This window comes from Erithacus rubecula (genome assembly GCF_903797595.1).
Source record: "Erithacus rubecula genome assembly, chromosome: 3".
Lineage (NCBI taxonomy): Eukaryota > Metazoa > Chordata > Aves > Passeriformes > Muscicapidae > Erithacus > Erithacus rubecula.
In genome coordinates this window covers 45,318,030-45,336,320 of record NC_136689.1, presented here as the reverse complement: position 1 = coordinate 45,336,320, position 18,291 = coordinate 45,318,030, and the positions used below count along the sequence as shown (strand labels likewise).

General features: G+C 34.0%; 1 protein-coding gene across 1 annotated transcript in view; it reads left to right on the top strand.

Moving 5' to 3' along the window:
* Positions 1-18,291, top strand: part of DPY19L1 (dpy-19 like C-mannosyltransferase 1) — a 44,766-nt gene that overhangs the window by 13,284 nt on the left and 13,191 nt on the right. Inside the window, exons 7-16 of the mRNA XM_079302623.1 lie at positions 1,015-1,108; positions 3,283-3,340; positions 6,844-6,935; positions 8,339-8,438; positions 9,825-9,902; positions 11,490-11,576; positions 13,016-13,075; positions 15,430-15,510; positions 16,272-16,373; positions 17,076-17,147. Coding sequence (XP_079158749.1) covers positions 1,015-1,108; positions 3,283-3,340; positions 6,844-6,935; positions 8,339-8,438; positions 9,825-9,902; positions 11,490-11,576; positions 13,016-13,075; positions 15,430-15,510; positions 16,272-16,373; positions 17,076-17,147 — 824 coding nt within the window. The remainder of the gene's footprint in view (positions 1-1,014; positions 1,109-3,282; positions 3,341-6,843; positions 6,936-8,338; positions 8,439-9,824; positions 9,903-11,489; positions 11,577-13,015; positions 13,076-15,429; positions 15,511-16,271; positions 16,374-17,075; positions 17,148-18,291) is intronic.

The following is an 18,291-nucleotide window of genomic DNA, read 5'->3' as shown; positions in this document are numbered from 1 at the left end:
ATACCTTACAAAGAAGTGCTTTTGAGGTGCTCTACAGTCAGTTCAAGCTGAATAATCGATGATAGTTTGTGAATTTTTTTCATATTATCATTTAGAATGCCTTTGTGTGATGACAGGGTAGTATCTTTCCTTTGCACAAAGTCTGTAAGAACTTTGGAGCTTGAATTAGAAAGCTTTTTCTAATTTTGTAAGAAGCAATAAACAGTGTGCAACCTTTCATTCCTGTTTTTCTTAAAAACAAAACCAACAGAAGCACCAGCTATTCAGGATGTTTGGTGAGCATATCATCATCTTACTTTAGAAAACTGTCTTGCTGTATTTTCAGCTGTGGGGAATAATCAGTTCTGCATATGAAACTATGAAGTTTTGCTGCCATTCATTTTCATGAAAAAGGCTTTTAATGCTTTATTGTGGGAATTATTAGAGCCAGGAGGGTTTAAAGAAATAGAATAACTGCAGAAGAGTGAACCACAAAAGTGTCTGTAAATGAATAAATTGACAGATTTGCATTACTGAAAAATACCTTGGCTTATAATGAAACAAGAAAGCAGAGAGACTTGTGTATGATATGTTTAAAGATGGATTTACTCCTGCAAGAGATAGGAAGTGAGAGTAGGGTTAACAAACCTGTTCTAAAAAGCTCTGTGAAGTCAAAATGTAGTCTAGAGAATATTCTTAGCATATTAAAATATTCTACCTTCTGAACCTCACAGTTTTTTCTCTGCAGTTATTGCATCCCTCTTGGATTATTCTGTCACTGACTGCCCCAGTGTTATGTCTGGTTATGTCAATGTTACGGTTTTTTGCAAAGCAGTGGTCTCCTGATTGAATCTTCACAATAGTCATTATGATATCTACTTTTTTTTAAATTGTCTCTTTCTGTGGATACACTGAGATACTATACTGATAGTTTATATATAATAAAGATATATTACGATAGTATACTAATTGTATGGTTCTTTATAATCAATATGGCCCTCTATATTTGACAACATATTAACTGGTTTTTCTTAGGGTTGGGAGACCCTGCTTCCTTTTACGTCGCTGTGATTTTTCTATTGAATGGATTCATGATGTCACTGTTCTTCATATATGGTACATACCTCAGGTAAGTCAGCGGAGACTAGGTTATTTAGTTGGTATAAGCTGTCAGTTTTTTTATAAAAATTGAAAAAGTGAACATAATCAATATCCCATAAAAATATTTTTATTTGTTTGTACAGCAGTGATGCTTTTTTTTACATCTATATTGTCACTAAAAATTACTGAAGTAGAGAATCTTTTTGCTTAAAATAATGATGATGCTGAAAAAAATGTGGAAAATGTCATTAGGTGGTATCTATCTCATTGATACCACCTCGTAGATAAAACTAGATGCTGTAGGTGTTTTAAATAGCTTTTGACATACATCTGCTCTCAAAATTATCACTGTAAATAATTTTTAAAGGCAAGTTGAGTGATGGTGCACTTTTAACCAAGATTGGGATTTTCCCAGTGCTTTGCTTCAAGTCATATTTACATGTAGTTCCATTTAAACTTAACTGAGAAGGCAAAATATTTTTTGACATAATGCTTTCCTTTGGACAAATTATTTGCACTTCCCTTTTTCTCTAAATTTGTGTTTTCAGCATCTGTCCTTATATTTCAGGAACTGTAATGCACTTTCATACAAAAGTAGATTCCACATTCAGTAGAAAAGCAGAAGTGGAAATATGTTTTCTGTTTACGTCTGTTTTCATGTGTTGGTTTTGCCAAAAAGTGAAAGGCAGCTATATTTTCCTCTGAGAGATGTGATTAGTTTTCCCCCTCATTAATTTTCTGGCTTCATTGTCACGGGTTTTCTTCTTTTTATCTCTCAAGCATGTGCTGATAGTTCAAATAAGGAATAGCCCAGGGCACACACTGTCAGTAAAAACAGGAAGTTGCCTAGTGTATGCTTTGAGGAAGTAGATAAACTTTGAATATTTGTGTCATTAACTTGTAATATTCTCTTAAGGGAGTTATACAGAATATATACGAATGTCATTGAAAAATCAGTGAGCTCTTTATTTCTCAGTTTCTTCAGAAAGCATAGACCTTGAATTTTGTTTGTGGTTTGGGCTATTTTTTGGCTAATTTTGGAGTTTTTTTCTAGGGATAACATTTTTAATATTAAGCACCTTCTTTTTGTCATTTTGCATTTTAGTATTGAAGCCTTTCGAATTTTTGGGATGTAAGATTGAATTTTATGTGCAAGAATGCACAATACATGGAGATTGTTTTGGCACTCAGTATCTTTAATCCTCAGATTTTGTACCCAGAACCAACTCATTTTGTTTGACTTGTGACTTCTGCTTTGACTTGACTTAGCAAATGCATGAAGGATCTGAGAGGATGTGAAGGAGTTTTTTGGTTGGCTTTTTTTTGGGGCGGATTTGATTTTTTTGTTGTTTTTGTTTGGTTTGGGGTTTTTTTAAGGAATCTCAAGATCTTACTGCTGCTTGTGTTCAGTACTAAAAATGGAATCATCTGTCATTCAGAGTAGTAGTGAACTTGTGTATGCAAAAATGCTCTTTGCTTTATCACATAACTTGAGTAATTACAAATCTGTTCAAACAAATAGGAGCCTTATCTATTGCTCTTTTGAAATGGGAAAAATCTAAGTAATATCTTTGGGTTTACTTTTGCTTTTTATTCAGTGGTGAATTTGATTTATATGGACATGTAAAAGAATACTTAAGTCAAAGGATTGAAAAGCTTTCTCATGTTAACATTGCAGTATTTCACATAAAAATTAAATTGTATCTTGCATTGACTATATAATGACTTAATTTTTAAGTATGTTTTTTGAATGTGTTTGATTTGATTATCCTAGATCAATCTTTAGATCCAGACCAAAGTTTCTTGTTTGGATGATTGAGCATGTGGATTCTGAAATTTACTGCTCAACATCTTAGCAAAGTATTGCATTTGTATTGTCTGGTTTTTAAAAGCATCAGATGTAATGATCTAAACCAAAATTTGTGAGCAGTGGAATAACTGTTTTCCAAGTTGTTAACATTAAAATTGGTGTTCTGTGAAAGAGATGATGTATGAAGGACTGGTTTGCTGTGAAATAAACACTGTCTGATTAACTAGTATTTTAATATTTTATGTACTCTGTTGATTGCCTTCCCTTGATGCTTAAAAGCTTTCCTCCCTTTCCCGCAATAAACTTGCCTGCACACAAGTGCTTCTTCACATTTTTTAAGCAACATTGACCATTATAAGATTTGGTTTTACCTATTTTTCTTCTTTTCACAGTGGGAGTCGTCTAGGAGGCCTTGTTACTGTGTTATGCTTCTTTTTCAATCATGGAGAGGTAGGTTTCCCTCTCCCACCACTCCTTTTTAAAAAATTATTACTGAAGTTTAAGCTAATTCTCATTTCATTAAATGTAGTGATGTTGCTAAATTATTTGAAATTGAATTTAAATAACTTCAATTAAAATAAATAAAGACAATTGAAAGCAAAATAGACTGTGACTGGAAAATATATAGCACAGTCCAACGTCACTTTAGTGCTTAAAATAAAAAATCAGAAAAGAAATATATTGTAAATTGGTCCTGAGATTGAAACTTAATAGCACAATGACTTTAAGTTTCAAAACATCAGAATATTCTATTTTTGTGCCCATACCACACATAACTGGGCTACAGGTAATGTATGAGTAAGCTTCGGAAGCTTCTTTAAATTACTATATATTTTACTGGAAATTCATCAATACAAAGAAAAGTGCAAATAAAGCTTTGCATTACTTATATACTATACTCAGGATACACAGAATTTAGAAATAATGTGTGTCTATAAAGGATTCCAATGCTAAATTCAAGTAAGCTGCATTGCAGGAAAGAAGAAAATAAGAAACTGTCACTTAAAGCATCTCCTGGTTTTACCAGTTAATGCTGCTCATGTCATTGTTTCGTATTTTGTAAGAAAATTCATAGCTTTCATTTTGATTCCCTTGGCCTGTTTTGTTTTTTTTGTTTTTTGTTTTTTTTAGTGCACATTTTATGAATGGAAATTTGTAAAGATCTAAATGGAAACTAACTGCCTTATAATTTAGTTTACGGTTGAATTTATGTTATGTTTTTTTTATTTTACTGAGCTGAACTTCGTAGAGAACGGTGAGTTGTAAGAACATGTATTGTACATAACAGAATTAGAGATGCTTCCATTCACAGTAAGCTTTGACAGTTTTCTTGTAAAACAAAAATCTTGTGTGTGATGAAATAGCTATTTTATTTTCAAGCTTCATTTGAAATGTCTTTTCTTTAAATATCCTACATGCACGGGGGATGTTTAAAGAATTTAAGAATTTAAGCATGTTAAAACCTTGTCACCCATAGATATTGAACTGCCAGGTTGAGAACAGGTAAACATTAGAGTTGCTGAACTTTTTTTGTGCTTTGCAAGTGTAAATAGAGTATTTTATGTGGATTTCTGTTCATAATGGCATCCTGAAGTGAAATGATGTTTCATCCTTTGCTAGTGAATACTAATAGAATAGGCACTGTTTTGCTGAGTCTGTGAAGGTGTAACTTCAGAAAGAGATGTGTTGAAAACTTCAAGGTAGTGGTAGCAGAAAAAAATGTTTATTTCACTGTGGTACAGTGCTGTTCTATCCATAGGTGACTGTAGGAGAGTTCCTCTCTGTTAATGACTTGACTTGGGGAAAAAGCACAGACACTATATTTTGGAGAATGGTGTGAAATCAGATTCTGCACAGCTTTACACACATGTAGTCTGGGCTTATGTAGGGCTTAAGGAAGGCAACCCTGATTCAGGCTCAACTCTGTGGTTTTCTGGAGAATAGTAGGAAATACTTGCAGAGGTGCAGCATTGGATCTCAGCTGGCACTTTGTGTTCCGACCATAGTTGAGTGAAGTAACTCAGACTTATTTGATATTTTTGTGTATATAGTTATGGTAGTAGCTATAGTTACAGGTGCACAGGAAGCCTCTCTTCACTGGGTCTCTGTTGAATCCCATACTGTGGGTGTACCTGTGTGTATGAAAGAAATGCCCAGCTCTTCAGTATGCTTGTGATTATGTGCAGATAATCTTGCGTGGGTCGACAGTGTGTGCAGTCGAGCTAGACCAGCTGCTAAAAATTTCCTTTCCTATTTGGGAAGAATAGAACATAGCTAGAAGAGTAAGCCTGATCTGCAAGCCTTGGTGTCTCAGCTCTAATGTTATATAAAAATGTATGTAAAAATGCTCTCTGGCTTTGAGCTAGTGACCTAAGGCTGTATGTTTTTGTTTGTGCTGTGCTACTGTGTTTTGATTTCAGATGATTTCAATGATTTCAAACTTAGGCAAATCTGATATTTCTACCTGCAGCAGAGTGAGCTTACAGCATTGATAAATCATCCACAGATGCTTGAGTTTAGTGTTTCATTCCAAATATAGCATAGCCCACGTTAGTCAATCCACTTGTAATATAATGCTTCCTCTTTATGATTGTATATGCTCATCTTTTTCCTCTTACCTTCTCCAATATCATAAGATTTGGTAAACCAAATGTTGCTCTAGTCTTGAGAAATATTCAAAATTACTACACTGCTTTAGAATAATCAGATTACATTAATTAGATTATATTTATTGCTTATTAAAAAAAATGCACTCATCTGTGCAGTCAGCTGAGGACAGCACAGTAACACATGTATTTATGAAAGGTTTTAATAATTAGTGCAGCTTTTACAAAGAGTGTTCTAGACTGTAGGGGCTGTGATTCATGTGATGAGTTTCTGTACTTTGCTTCTACTTTACACTATTAATTTAACATACTTGGGAAATAGCAAGACAATAACCAAGGAGTTACATGTTGATTTTAGTGACTTCTGTGGTAAAACGATATTTTAAAAAGGAAGCAAAGGAGAAGGAGCATCCTGGCAACAGTATCCTACAAGCTTTTCATAGATTCATTATGGTCCATGTTAAGATGAATTATATTTTTCTCCTGGAGTTGTAAAGAATCAACTTTTAATATTTAATGCAAATCTCTTGATAGCAAATTTGAAACAGTTTTTTATATGTCAAAGTACTCCTGTAAAGTTGTATTTGTTCTTTTTCTATGATCAGTGCAAGCACTTTATAAAGAGCTGAATATAAACATCGGAGACAAGAGTCGTAGCTGAGGCATTTGCCATGAAGCCATTATTTATTTGTCATGAACCCCATTAATTAAGAAATTAATGAAAAAAACTATTCAGTTAACTTCACTGTATTACGTTTTGCTTTATTAGGATTAAAGAGTGGAATACATAAGTTATGTATAAGTAGTATAGGCTCTGTATGAACATAATTTCATTAATTTAGTGTACTGGCCTGTTTTGGAGGGCAGTTTCTGATTTTATACTTAATGTGCTATTACTAATAGAAATTTGAAGTGCTTGTAACCAAAGGAACTCTAGCTTTATGAGAATATATTGGTTTATCCTTCAGATTATCTCCCCACACAGTCTCAGTGTGGCAAGTCACTGCATGAATTTGAGAACGATTTACCTGGAATAGTTGATAATATCAGCAGAATCAGGGACAAGTAGCTGCTGTCCTGCTTTTTTCCTGAATATTTTCTATTTGCCACATTTCATTTTGGAAGAGCAATGATCTATTTTAATTACACAGTGTATGTTAGGCTTGAAGTGTCAAAGCTACTTCCTTTTACTTCCTCTTTTCTGCTTCCTGGCTTGTTTTTTCTAACTTTCTGACTAAAACCCCATATATCTTGGTTTTTTATTGTCATTAATTTTGAAATACAAATGTGTGGTTTTATTGAAATACATCAGTGAATGTTATCATCTAACCCAGTTCTTATTTTTAGTGCACTCGCGTCATGTGGACTCCGCCTCTTCGTGAAAGTTTCTCGTACCCATTCCTTGTGTTGCAGATGTTGCTTGTGACCTACATTCTCAGGTACCTTTCAGTTTATACTGGATCTTTACAATACTTTTTAAAAATTCAATGTCACAGAACATTTATTTGTCTTTATTTAAATATTTATTTAATTGCCTCCATGTGCTGTAACAATGGTATCATTAACAGAGAAACTTTCCTGTGGCTGTTACATTGCAGACGCTGCACCAGTAGAACTGCAGTCATATTACTCACTTACTAAAAGGAAAAACTTTGCAACTTGAAGACATGATTAACATAAAAATCAGAATTACTGTGTTGGCAAATACGTATCTAAAGTAAATTTTTGGTTGATGTCCCTTCCTTCCCATGAGAAACAAGCTGGTACTTCATCAATTGGTTTTGTCCCTCTTGGAGAGTGGTATGTTGGCTGCACGTAGAGTAAGCCTGTGCTTTGCGACAGAGGATGCTATAGGCACCCATAAGCTAGTATGTTTTTGCAGTTTTCTATGACTGATTAACTAGTTTCATTAACTAGTTCAACGATTTAGAGCAATCTAATTACATTAATGCAGGGGTGCTCTTGAGTTCATTAGCCCTGCTTTTCCATGATTATTTCTGGCTTGCAATGTGATTGTTACTGTCTTGCCTCTGTTTTAGAAAATAAGCATGACCGTTCATACTTAAGGGCTTTTCCACCAACTCTATCGTATCAGATTTACAATGTATTTATAATTTAGCTGAACTTAGTATTTATAACCACCAATTTTCCTTTGTTAGGTCATATGGATTTGTAGTTGTTGATGTTTGAAGCAAAAATATTTCATGCTTGTCACTAATTTGTGTTTGTTTATATGAGGAAAAGATAACGTGCTCTCTAGAGTTTAGTGAAATTTGAAGCACAACATGTTTTGGAATTGAACTTGAATCAACATAGGATTAAATATTTTAAGTAGCATTTATTTCAGGACATGGAGAATAGACTGTGGTTTCAGTTACAGACGAGTTTCATGTACTCATTGCCTCCTTACCTGAAACATCACTCAGGATTGCTAGCAGAAAGTTGCAGAAAGTAAATATGGAAGAAATGTGTGAGAGAGGAGTTAAATTTCAGCTGAAATGGGAGTGGTTGTGACCTGACTGTAAAGCTGTCACAAGAAGGTGAAGCACTTGCAAATGGCTTACTTTGGCTTGCTGTATTGCATACTGCTGGGAGAAGACTTGTTTCGTAGTCAGTAACTCATCAAATAGTCAAGGAACATGGAGCATCAGAGCTGTTGTCTTGGAAACTCAAGAAAAAAAAATATTAAATTTACTTAAACAGTGTTATTTGTAGTTGATCAGTATTGCTAGCTATCTTCCAAGGTCACTGTTTTACTGCATTTTCTGTTGTACTTTTCAATTATATGCAAACACCTGTGTAATTGTACTTACTGATGCCTATTCTGTCTCTTTTTCCCAAGGATTCCGAGTATTAATACAGGAAGCTTGATTGCACTGTGTGTTTCTAATATCTTTTTCATGCTTCCCTGGCAGTTTGCTCAGTTTGTTCTTCTAACTCAGGTAAGCCCATATTTACCTTTAAATAGCCTCTTTGTCTAACTTGGAGAAATTGACTGCTTTGTATAGGCAGCCATTGAATTCACAACTATACCAGCACTTTCCTTTTAGCCAGATTTTTCTTGCTGTCAGGCAAGAATCACCATTTATTGCATCAATATATTTCTAGTCTTGAGTTTAAAAGCTGACCATTTACATCACTTACTATTCTGTCTCCAGGCTAAAAGTGTTTGCTTTTACCATACAAGCAGCCTCTAGCCTGAGATCAGTTCATTAGAACAAGGAAAAACCTTTGTATTTTGAAGCACAAAAATAAATAAAGGCATTGATCTTGCATCTCTTCAGGCTGTTATAAATTTTTAAATTTATCAGTGTTTGCATGGCATGTGTAATATTTGGCATGATCTTGCATGTTTTTTTATATAATTTTGGTAAGTCTGTGAGTAGTGCTGTAGCCTGAGATTTTGGGTAGTTGAGGTAACTGTGGTTAGCATTGAAGTTTAGTGAATGCTGATTGGAACAGTAGAATACTGTCACACAGCAACTTTCTTAGTCTTTGAGTTAGTTGAAATGTAGCCTGTTGACTGGAGTCCATCTGTCTCCAGACCTTCACTTGTCTGCCTTACTTGAAGCAGATGTTGCCTGGTTTGAGTTGATAGCTTTAAACAATCAATAGAAGCTGTGGTCTGCAAGTTTTATAACTGCATAGGAGGAAACCAATAAGTTCTGTAAAATATTGTAAGAAACCTGTCACTATAACTTGTTTAAAATGCTGAGCCTGAAATTTGAAAATTCAGGTTCTCTTCATAATTTTATTAATTTCCAATATGACTTTTAAGAGGCGGACTAATCAATAAGTCAACAAGTCTTATTTTCTTCAGTGACAAATTGTGAATGTTTTCATACTTTGCTGAAAACCTAAAATTAATGAGTAATTCTTTTGTGGTTTTGACTGATATACTTTGCGTTTTTGGTTTTGGTTGGTTTGGTTTTTTTTGTTTGTTGGGGTTTTTTTCCCTTTTTTGTTTTGTTTGGTTTATTTTATTTGGGTTTTTGTTTGGTTGGTTTGTGGCTTTTATGTTTTTTGTTTGTTTTTTTTTTTAAATTTTGTTTTGAATTTAAAAGTGAAAGGTAATATGTTAGTGCTGTATTTTGGTCACTTGCATTTTTATAAAGTTGAATACTTTTTTCTTAAATATTCAACTATATTTGATAATTCTTATTTAGAGCACCACAACAGGATTTTGGAAAGAAATAATTATGAAATGCCTAAGTACCTAGCAATAAAAGTAGCAATAAAAATTTTTGATTGTTTGAATAATCTTTTCTTTTCATGAAGGAGTACTCCAGTGCAAATTATTTTAACTCTCCTTTCACTTTTGATTTTAGATAGCTTCATTATTTGCGGTGTGTATTATGGGTTATATTGACTCCAGCAAATTACAGAAGATACTATCTGCTCATATGGTAATACTTTTTTAAAAAAACCTTAAATCCTCTCAAACAGGTCAAAGCATGAAAAGAGACTATTTGTCTAAAGTGTTTTCTGTAGTTGCACAAAGGTTGAAAACTTGCAGTGATAAGGGAGGGAGGGGTCTGGATTGGAAGTAAAATTGAGTTTTGAAAAATATTGTAGTCTTGACCATGCAGAGATCTTATGGTTTCACTACTTGGGAAGATACTTGGAAAGGAGGACAAGAAAATAAACTGTTAAGTTGAAAACTCATTTTTCTTTTTTTCAAAACTGGGTGAGAAAGTCAAGAAAGAAGGGAATTTGTAAGTAAAAGATGTGTAAGTTTCTGCATAATGTCTGAGTTTAATTTTTAAAGTTGAGGTAATGACCAAGTTTTGCTTTTTGAAGTGACATTATAGTTTTAAATGTAAAGGAAGATGTAGACAAGGTTTTTTTAAGAAATGTGATGGTGTTTGAAAATTTTTTTTCGCTAAAATTGTTCTATGCTAACTCAGTGGGCAAAAAGAGAGTATTTTCCCAGAAAAGAAACTAAGTTACATTTCATATGTTTTCAAACAATTTTTTGAAATACTGTAAATGATAAACTAGAGGCAATGGTAAGTTCTATGCAACTCATTTCAAATATAAAGCAGGGACAAAATAAGCAGGTTTGTTTGGTATTTTTTTGACAGAATAAGGGTGACATACTTAAGCTTTCTAGCTTATGTGAATATCTATATCATAATTTAGGTGCTGAAGTGCCATAAATAGCCCATTTTCAGATAGATAAGCAATCATGTTGTATTACAGAGACAGCTTAGTGAGACTGGGTAAACTGCCAGTCTGTTTTGTGCTGTTTTCAATTTTTGCCTCCCTCCTACTCTACTCCTTCTGTGGAAAATGAAAGTCTTAACTATGTGAAGAGCGGAGTAGAAAAGTCTGCAAATTACTGTTATTTTTCCTTATTCCTGTGTATAAAAGAAGACAGAGCTTGTTTATTGATTTTTGCCCTCCAAGTTGGAAAATATAATTCAGATTGCTTTCTGTTAAAAAGAGAGCACAGAAGATAAGGATGGTGGATAGAAGTTGTATTTCAGCATTGACTTTCAAATTCGTATAATTAGGTGCATAAGATCAAACAGTCAGAGTTCTGCTTCCTTGACTTTGATGATGATGGTATTTTAAATATCTGTTTGTCAGGTAGGAAGAAAGAAAACATCAAACATTCTATTCTTTTTATATTTGTCCAGAATTCTAAAAGGTGACAAACAGGATGGAGAGAACTCATACAGTAATTTAGAAAAAAATTAATATGTTAGAAATAACTTCAAAAATGTAGCTATTATATTGCATACATTTGTCTTTTGACCAGGATTTGTTCCTGCGTACTTTTAATAAATGTAAACAATAATCTACACTTGGCTACCAGCTTGTGCCATTAAGTCCTTACAATCCCTGTTTTCAGAACAAATCTGCAAGTGTGAGTATCAGGCTTGCACTTTGCTGTAAAGTAGGTGTTTTTAAATTTAAAGCTGTTAACAGATTAGGTAATCCTTACCTTTTCTGTTTTAAATCGAATAACTTCTATTTTCTTCTTTCAGGTATCTCTTCTGGTGTGTTTTATTCTGATGTTTGGTAATTCAATGTTACTGACATCATATTATGCTGCATCTTTAGTAGTTATCTCGGTAGGTTGCTTAAGAAGAATCATGCTGTGCTAAGGCTGCACTGCTGTACAGTTGTATATTTATTGATGTAAAATATGAAACTGCTGCGTTGCCAGACAGATGAGAAACCTTTCACATGAGAAACAGAATTAGACCATAAAGATATCTGGTGAAAGGGTAAATGCTAATTCAAGAAACCATAATTTACATCAAAACCTCTTTGTAAGAGAAATTCAGTTAAGACTCAGCTCTTCTACTTTTGCAGTTCTCTTCTTTTAATAAAAATATAAAATTTACCATGTACGTATTTTTGACCAGAGTGACTGTAAAACAAGAATATGAGCAAGGAGGAACTTCATTTAAATGCTTCTTATTGATAGTAAATCCACTAGTGCAGAACAAATGACTAAACCATATATAACAGTGGTTTAAGACTGAAACTGCTGCTGTGTTAGCAAAATGATTCACTGAAGATTCATCATCTCACCATTCATCATCTTAATTTTTCTTTAAATAGTAAAAAATCCCACAACCTCTTTCAGTTTTGTGTAGTTCCTCATAAAGGATTTATGTATGTAAGAAATAGGAGATAAAGTGTTGTGAACAGATCCTATTTAGCTTACTGCAAATTATCTTAATTTCTGATTCTTTTTTCTTCTTTGTCTGTTTATATTTTGTTGATGAGCAGGAGTGTGGCAAATTCTCACTTGAGCTAACAGTAAACTGCCTTGGCTGCATATTTGTTGCAGTATAGTTTGCTTGTTATGAATCTATTCTTGTTTCTTACAGCAGCTTTTGTCATTATATATTAAGTACAAATTGAGTTGAGTTCTCAACCTGCTGAGTTCATTGCCTGTTTTCTGCTTTGAAAAAAGTGTTGTTTGTCTGCTATTTGGTTGCCTATAGCAGCCTCAGTCTCACTTATGGACTGGATTTCTGGCAGCTTTTAATTACATTGTTTGTCAAATTAGCCTAAGATGGGTCTTCCTTGTGTCATAAAATGAACATATTGTGAAACACAAAAGAGTGACTCCTACTGCCCTCCATGCTTTGTTGCCTTACTTGAAAATTGTTTGTCTTATGCTGCTAGTAATATATTTATTGCTTCAGTCTCTTGTCATTCACAGAAGCAGACAGAACTCAGTTTCCCATTGGTTTTGATTTAAAGAAGCTTAGAACTGAAGAATACAGAATCTCCTTACTCATTCAGGAGAAAAGTAGTCTTCCATTAATTGTGCTTGAGCTGCAGTAAGAGTTTTTATGTTGGCAAGTTTTGCCAGTGCAGGGTAAAATCGTACTATATATACTCATATCTCAGGTTGTATTAATTATGGAAGATTTTTTAATAAATAAATATGCGATGCAATAGGCTTACCAAAAGGAAAAACCTCTCATTCAGGGTGCTGAAATAGCTTGATGTTATTACATTACCTGAAAATGTGCAATAATTTTTTTATTAGGGAATTCTTGAATGGAGTCCAAAAGTCTTGAGAAGACGCAAAAGAGGAGTCTGTGTATGGGTAAGGAATTTAATATAATTTTGAATTTCAGAGAAAAACTATGACTTTTTTGGGAGTTTTGTTGTCAAATACAAAAACAACTTCTGGTTTCATTTCTAATAACTGAAAATTAAGGCATATAGCTGAACTACTGTCTTTAATAAATTGTCAGTGTTCCCAGCAATTAGTCTTAAATTCCTGAAGAAATAAAGAAGCATAAACACACATTTATATCAAAAAGCTGAAATAGCCTTTAAATGGCAACATGTTTAATTTTAAATTGCTAACTTTACATGTTTACAAAACATAAGATCTGTATGGAAATCCTTTTAAAGTAAAAGCCAATTTAGAAAAGGCAAGTAAAATGCTAACAGTGCTTGCAGAAATGGAGATTAAGGTACTGCATTAGATACTCACTAACATGTGGATATCTACATAATTTTTAAGGATATTTTTATGACAGCAGCAAACATCTTAAAATTATGTAAGGAAGCAAGTCAGAGTAAAACACTGTAGAGTGTGTGGGTGAGGTTGGACGGTAGTAGAAGTCATGTCCAAACAGGGAGAACTCTCCCAAAACTATTATGAATGAAATGTAACACTGTAGAGAACATGAGAAGTGACTTGCTGCTTAAGACATTACTATATAAGAACACCTGAAATGGGAGCCTACCAAGACTTATGCCTGACTTAAGACAGGCATTCATATTAAATGAAGGGTAAGCTGTTAGCAAAACTGGATGAAATTCATACAGATATTATACTGGAATTAGAATAGAAAGGAATTAAAATATTTATTGCAAATGGCAATGCATGTATGCATGCCTGACTGTAGTATCAGGGAAAATCAGTGTAGACAAATTTCATGTCAGTTTTCTGAAATGAAGATCCAAGGCACTTGTGGATCAGCAAACTAATACATTTTGTAAAAGAATAAGAACTTGTATGATGAGGAAGGTGTGTTAAGCTGTATATACGTGCAGCATAGTGAGAGACACCCAATGCAGCCTTTGTAGAATGAAATCAAGTCTTGCAGAAGTGTTTGACTCCACTGAAGGATGTAGAGAAGGGTGTGTGGGTGAATGTAATGTATGTAAATTTCAGGAACTTTTTTGAGAAGCTGTCTAACTGAAACTGTAAAAGAAATTAAAATTCATGAGATAAGGTATGAATATTAGGTCAGAAACAAAGGGTAGGATTGAATGGTAAGTTTTCAAAAGACCACCTTGACCCTAAAAGCATGTATAAAATAATTGATCCCAAATAAGGTGCTGCCATTCAGCAGAGAAATCTCAGTATTCCTACTCAGAGTTCACTGAACACACCAATTTATTACTGAGCAGGCACCAAGAACGAAAATATTTGATGGAAATCACAGAGAAGGACCTGTAGAGAAAGCAGGTTTTTTTTTAAATTTTGTAAATTCGTATGTGATGTAAATACTGCATGTAGTCTCAGTCAGTGTGTCTTGCTTAAAAAAATTAAAATATGAGAATGCCTGACCCCAAATCTATTACCATTATGTAGAGTATAAAGATAATTATTAATGTAGATTCACCAAATAGTTGAGATTTTAAAATACATTAGGATTCTACATATTGTAAAATAAAGGTAAATATGACAAGCCAGTGAATAAAAGTAGAATATAATAATAGTTTTTTTAGTGCCCCTTATGCTAGCAGTGATAAGTTGATAAGGCATAACAAAGTTACTGTGGAAGAAAAAAACCCAGAACCATTCAGTAAAGGATTAGGATGCCTCCTAGGTATTTAGGTTTCTTAGCAGCCATTAAACGAGACAATTGAATACAGATCATTTTCACTAAAAATTCTGGTTACATCAGGTTTTTGTTGCATTCTCTCTTAAAGCATCTGCTGTGAGTCTCAAATACAAGATACTGAGACAAGTTGTCCAATTCTGTTGTTCCAGTTTTATAAAGAATAAACTAGATTAGGTTACACTGCCAAGAATTTAACCTTCCTGGTACAGGAATAAACTTGATACATAACTAAAAGTAGTAACTGTACGTGCTTTGTTTATATTTCCATCAACTTCTAGCATCAGATCATCTTGAGACAGTGCTATAAATCATCAAATTCCTCCAAAGATTTGAGTTATTGGGCCAGCACAGGTCAATAATGTGGAGCAGTTCTTGTCCAAAAACAATCCCTATACACTAATATGTGCAAAACAGGTGGAACAGACAGTGAGGCTGCCCCTGTTTAAAGATCACTTTGCTGCCAGTTGCACAAAACTATTTCAGCTATAACATAGGAGAATTTAATAGTAGCAGCTAAATTTAGGAAGCCTTTTAAAAAAGAAAAAAAATTATAAAAGTTAAAGACATTCATTTCATTATAAATGTATTTTTCAAGGTCATTGAAGGATGTGCGTGGCTATTTGGGACAGTCGCCTTGAAGTACCTGACTTCTCTTGTGTTTGGAATAGCTGATGATGTAAGTTCTCTTATCAAACTATTTGGTTGCTATATTTCAAAAATTTTATCACTCCTAATATTTGGTTTTGATGTCTTACTGATACACTTTCCTGAATTTCCAGAATTTGTTTTGCAGAAGTGGAATAGAGATTGTATATTTGCTTTTTCTTTCATTATCACTTTACTAAAATTTGTGAAAACACAAATATATTTACTCTTGTCTTAGTGAATGCTCTATGTGTTTGTTTTTAAATGTGGATTTATAGGGCTTTGTTTGTCTTGGCTTTCTTCTCCTATACCTTTATTTACTCAGTATGTCAGTTCACTCTTTTCTTAAACTAATTTTCATGAGAGTTTTGAAATGCTTGTTGTAACAAGTACAGCCTTTGCTGTATTTCAGCCCCTTTATTCTATTGTTAAAAACCTGTCTGCAGATGTTTATCAAGGGATAAAAGATAGGAAGGTCACATCTTACAATATAACTATGCAAAACTATACTCTTGTTAAATACAGTCACAATGTTAACACCCTTTTTACTCCTGTTTTCTGCTTTTTATTTAACACCGTACAATCTGTGTTAGACTCAAAGATGTTATTTCATACCCTGGAAGTAGATTTTGGTGCTCTTGTAACAATACTGTAAGTGGTATAAACTTCTGTTCTAATTAAAAATATTTCTAAATACAATATAATTTCTTATATTTATACAACTTCGTTATGGAAAGCAGGACAGTTTTTGCTTACTACAGTTTGGTATTTCTTTCTTGCATGTCCTACCAGGCTCATATAGGAAATATATTGAAATCTAAATTTATTGGCTACAAGGATTTTGATACATTAATGTATACCTGTGCTGCCGAGTTTGACTTCATGGAAAAAGAGGTAATTTGGTCAAAATATGTGATTTTGGAAGAGGAAACTTCTTGCTTTATCTTTATTTTTGACAAAACGTTTGAGAGCCGCACTTCCTACTGCCATCATAAGTTCAAATGAATGTTTGTGAAAAGAGAAATTAATTAACTAAAATTAATTTAATTGGGTTTTTTGCATTTAAATTAACTTAAAGCGAAGCAGTGTTCTGATTTTAGATTTAAGAAATCTGCTTGCTTGAATGAAAGACGTGCTTCCTCAGGAATAAATGAAAGGTTACATTTCTGCGAACAAGATTTTATGGGGCTCTCAGTACCTGGTTTTGAGTATATGGAAAATGTACTGAGAGCTGCAAGGACCTTGTGTGGTAGGTTTAGTCTACAGAAAAGCATTGAAGCTTCATAATGTGGCATTAATAGACTCCTTTTAATTTATTAGCACCTAGATATGTATTTGGAATGTTTATAGTTTAGTCATCCTATAGTACTCAAATTCAGATGAGATACAATCCACTTCTCATCATTGGATGGTTTGCCAAAGAATTGGAAATAATTTACTGATGACCCTAGTATTGTGTCTTTAGTATGATTGCTGGGTGCAGTTTGTATTTGCATTTTACTCCAGGAAGATTTCCTTATATTAATTTCTTTAAAATGGTGATTGAAGTTATTACAGATGAAGGAAAGTGATTAATGAATTTGATTTCCATTTTAGACGCCAGTAAGATACACAAAGACTCTGCTATTACCAGTTGTTCTGGTGGTTTTTGGGGTAATCATCAAAAGGGTAAGTGATTGATTTAATGAGTTACCTTTACCTTGAACTTACATTTCAGTTTTTTTGAAGAATTTGCTATTTAATTATTTATTTGAGATGGGAAAAAATTGATGTGGTGAGTTAACCTTTGCTGGCTACCAGGTGCGTGCCAAGCCATGCTTGCCATTCCCTGCTCTCAGTATGATGAGGAAAGAAGAATAGATAAATCTCATGTGTCAAGGTAACTATTGGGGCCTCACTTTCTGATTCACTATCATGAGCTTGAATTGAGGAAGATCAAATGAATTTTTTGTAAATTGAAAATAAAATGGAAAAAGCAAAACTAAAACATCTTTTTCTCATCCCCAGGCTCACTGGGTCCCTTCCATAGGCTGTAGTTGTTTTAAGAAACTGGGTCAGGTGCTTTCCATGTGATACAGTTCTTCAGAAACAGACTGCTCCAGCATGAGTCCCCCACAGATTGCAGCTCTTGCCAGAAAACCTCCTCCTTTGTAGGGTCTTGTCCCCCAGCTGCAGTTCCTGCCAGGAGCTTTTTCCTTTGGGGGTTCTCTGTGGGTTGCAGAATCCTTCAGGGCACGTGCACTTGCTTTGGCATGGGGTCCTGCACAGGTCTCACAGGTGAATTTCTGTCTGCTCCATCTTAATCTTTCATAAGCCTCTAGGGGAAAAAAACTTACATCACTGTGGTGTTCTCCAAAAGCTGCCATCTCATGGTTCACATGGAGCACCTCCTCCCGATCCTTCACTGACCTCAGTGACTTCAGGGTCATTTCACTCCCAATTCTCCCACTGCTCTCTCTTAAATTTTTTTGTAAAAAAAACCTTTACTTTTTTGTAAAGATGTTATCAATAGGGGCCCCAGCAGTGTTGGTCATGCGTTCAGCTTTGCCCAGTGGTAGATCTGGTTTGAAGCTGTCTGAACTGTCTCTCTCTGACATGGGGGCAGCCCCTGATCTCTTCCCACAGAAGCCACCCCTGCAACGCTCCTGCTGGTGAAACCTTGGCATGTAAACCAAATATAATCAGAAAAAATACGGATTTTCAAAAGCATGTATTTAAAATTCTTTGTTCTCTTTACAAAGATTTTTGCAAAGGTCCAGTCCTGAGTCCTGATAAAAGTTAATTTGATGTTAAGCATCGAAAAAATTTCTGT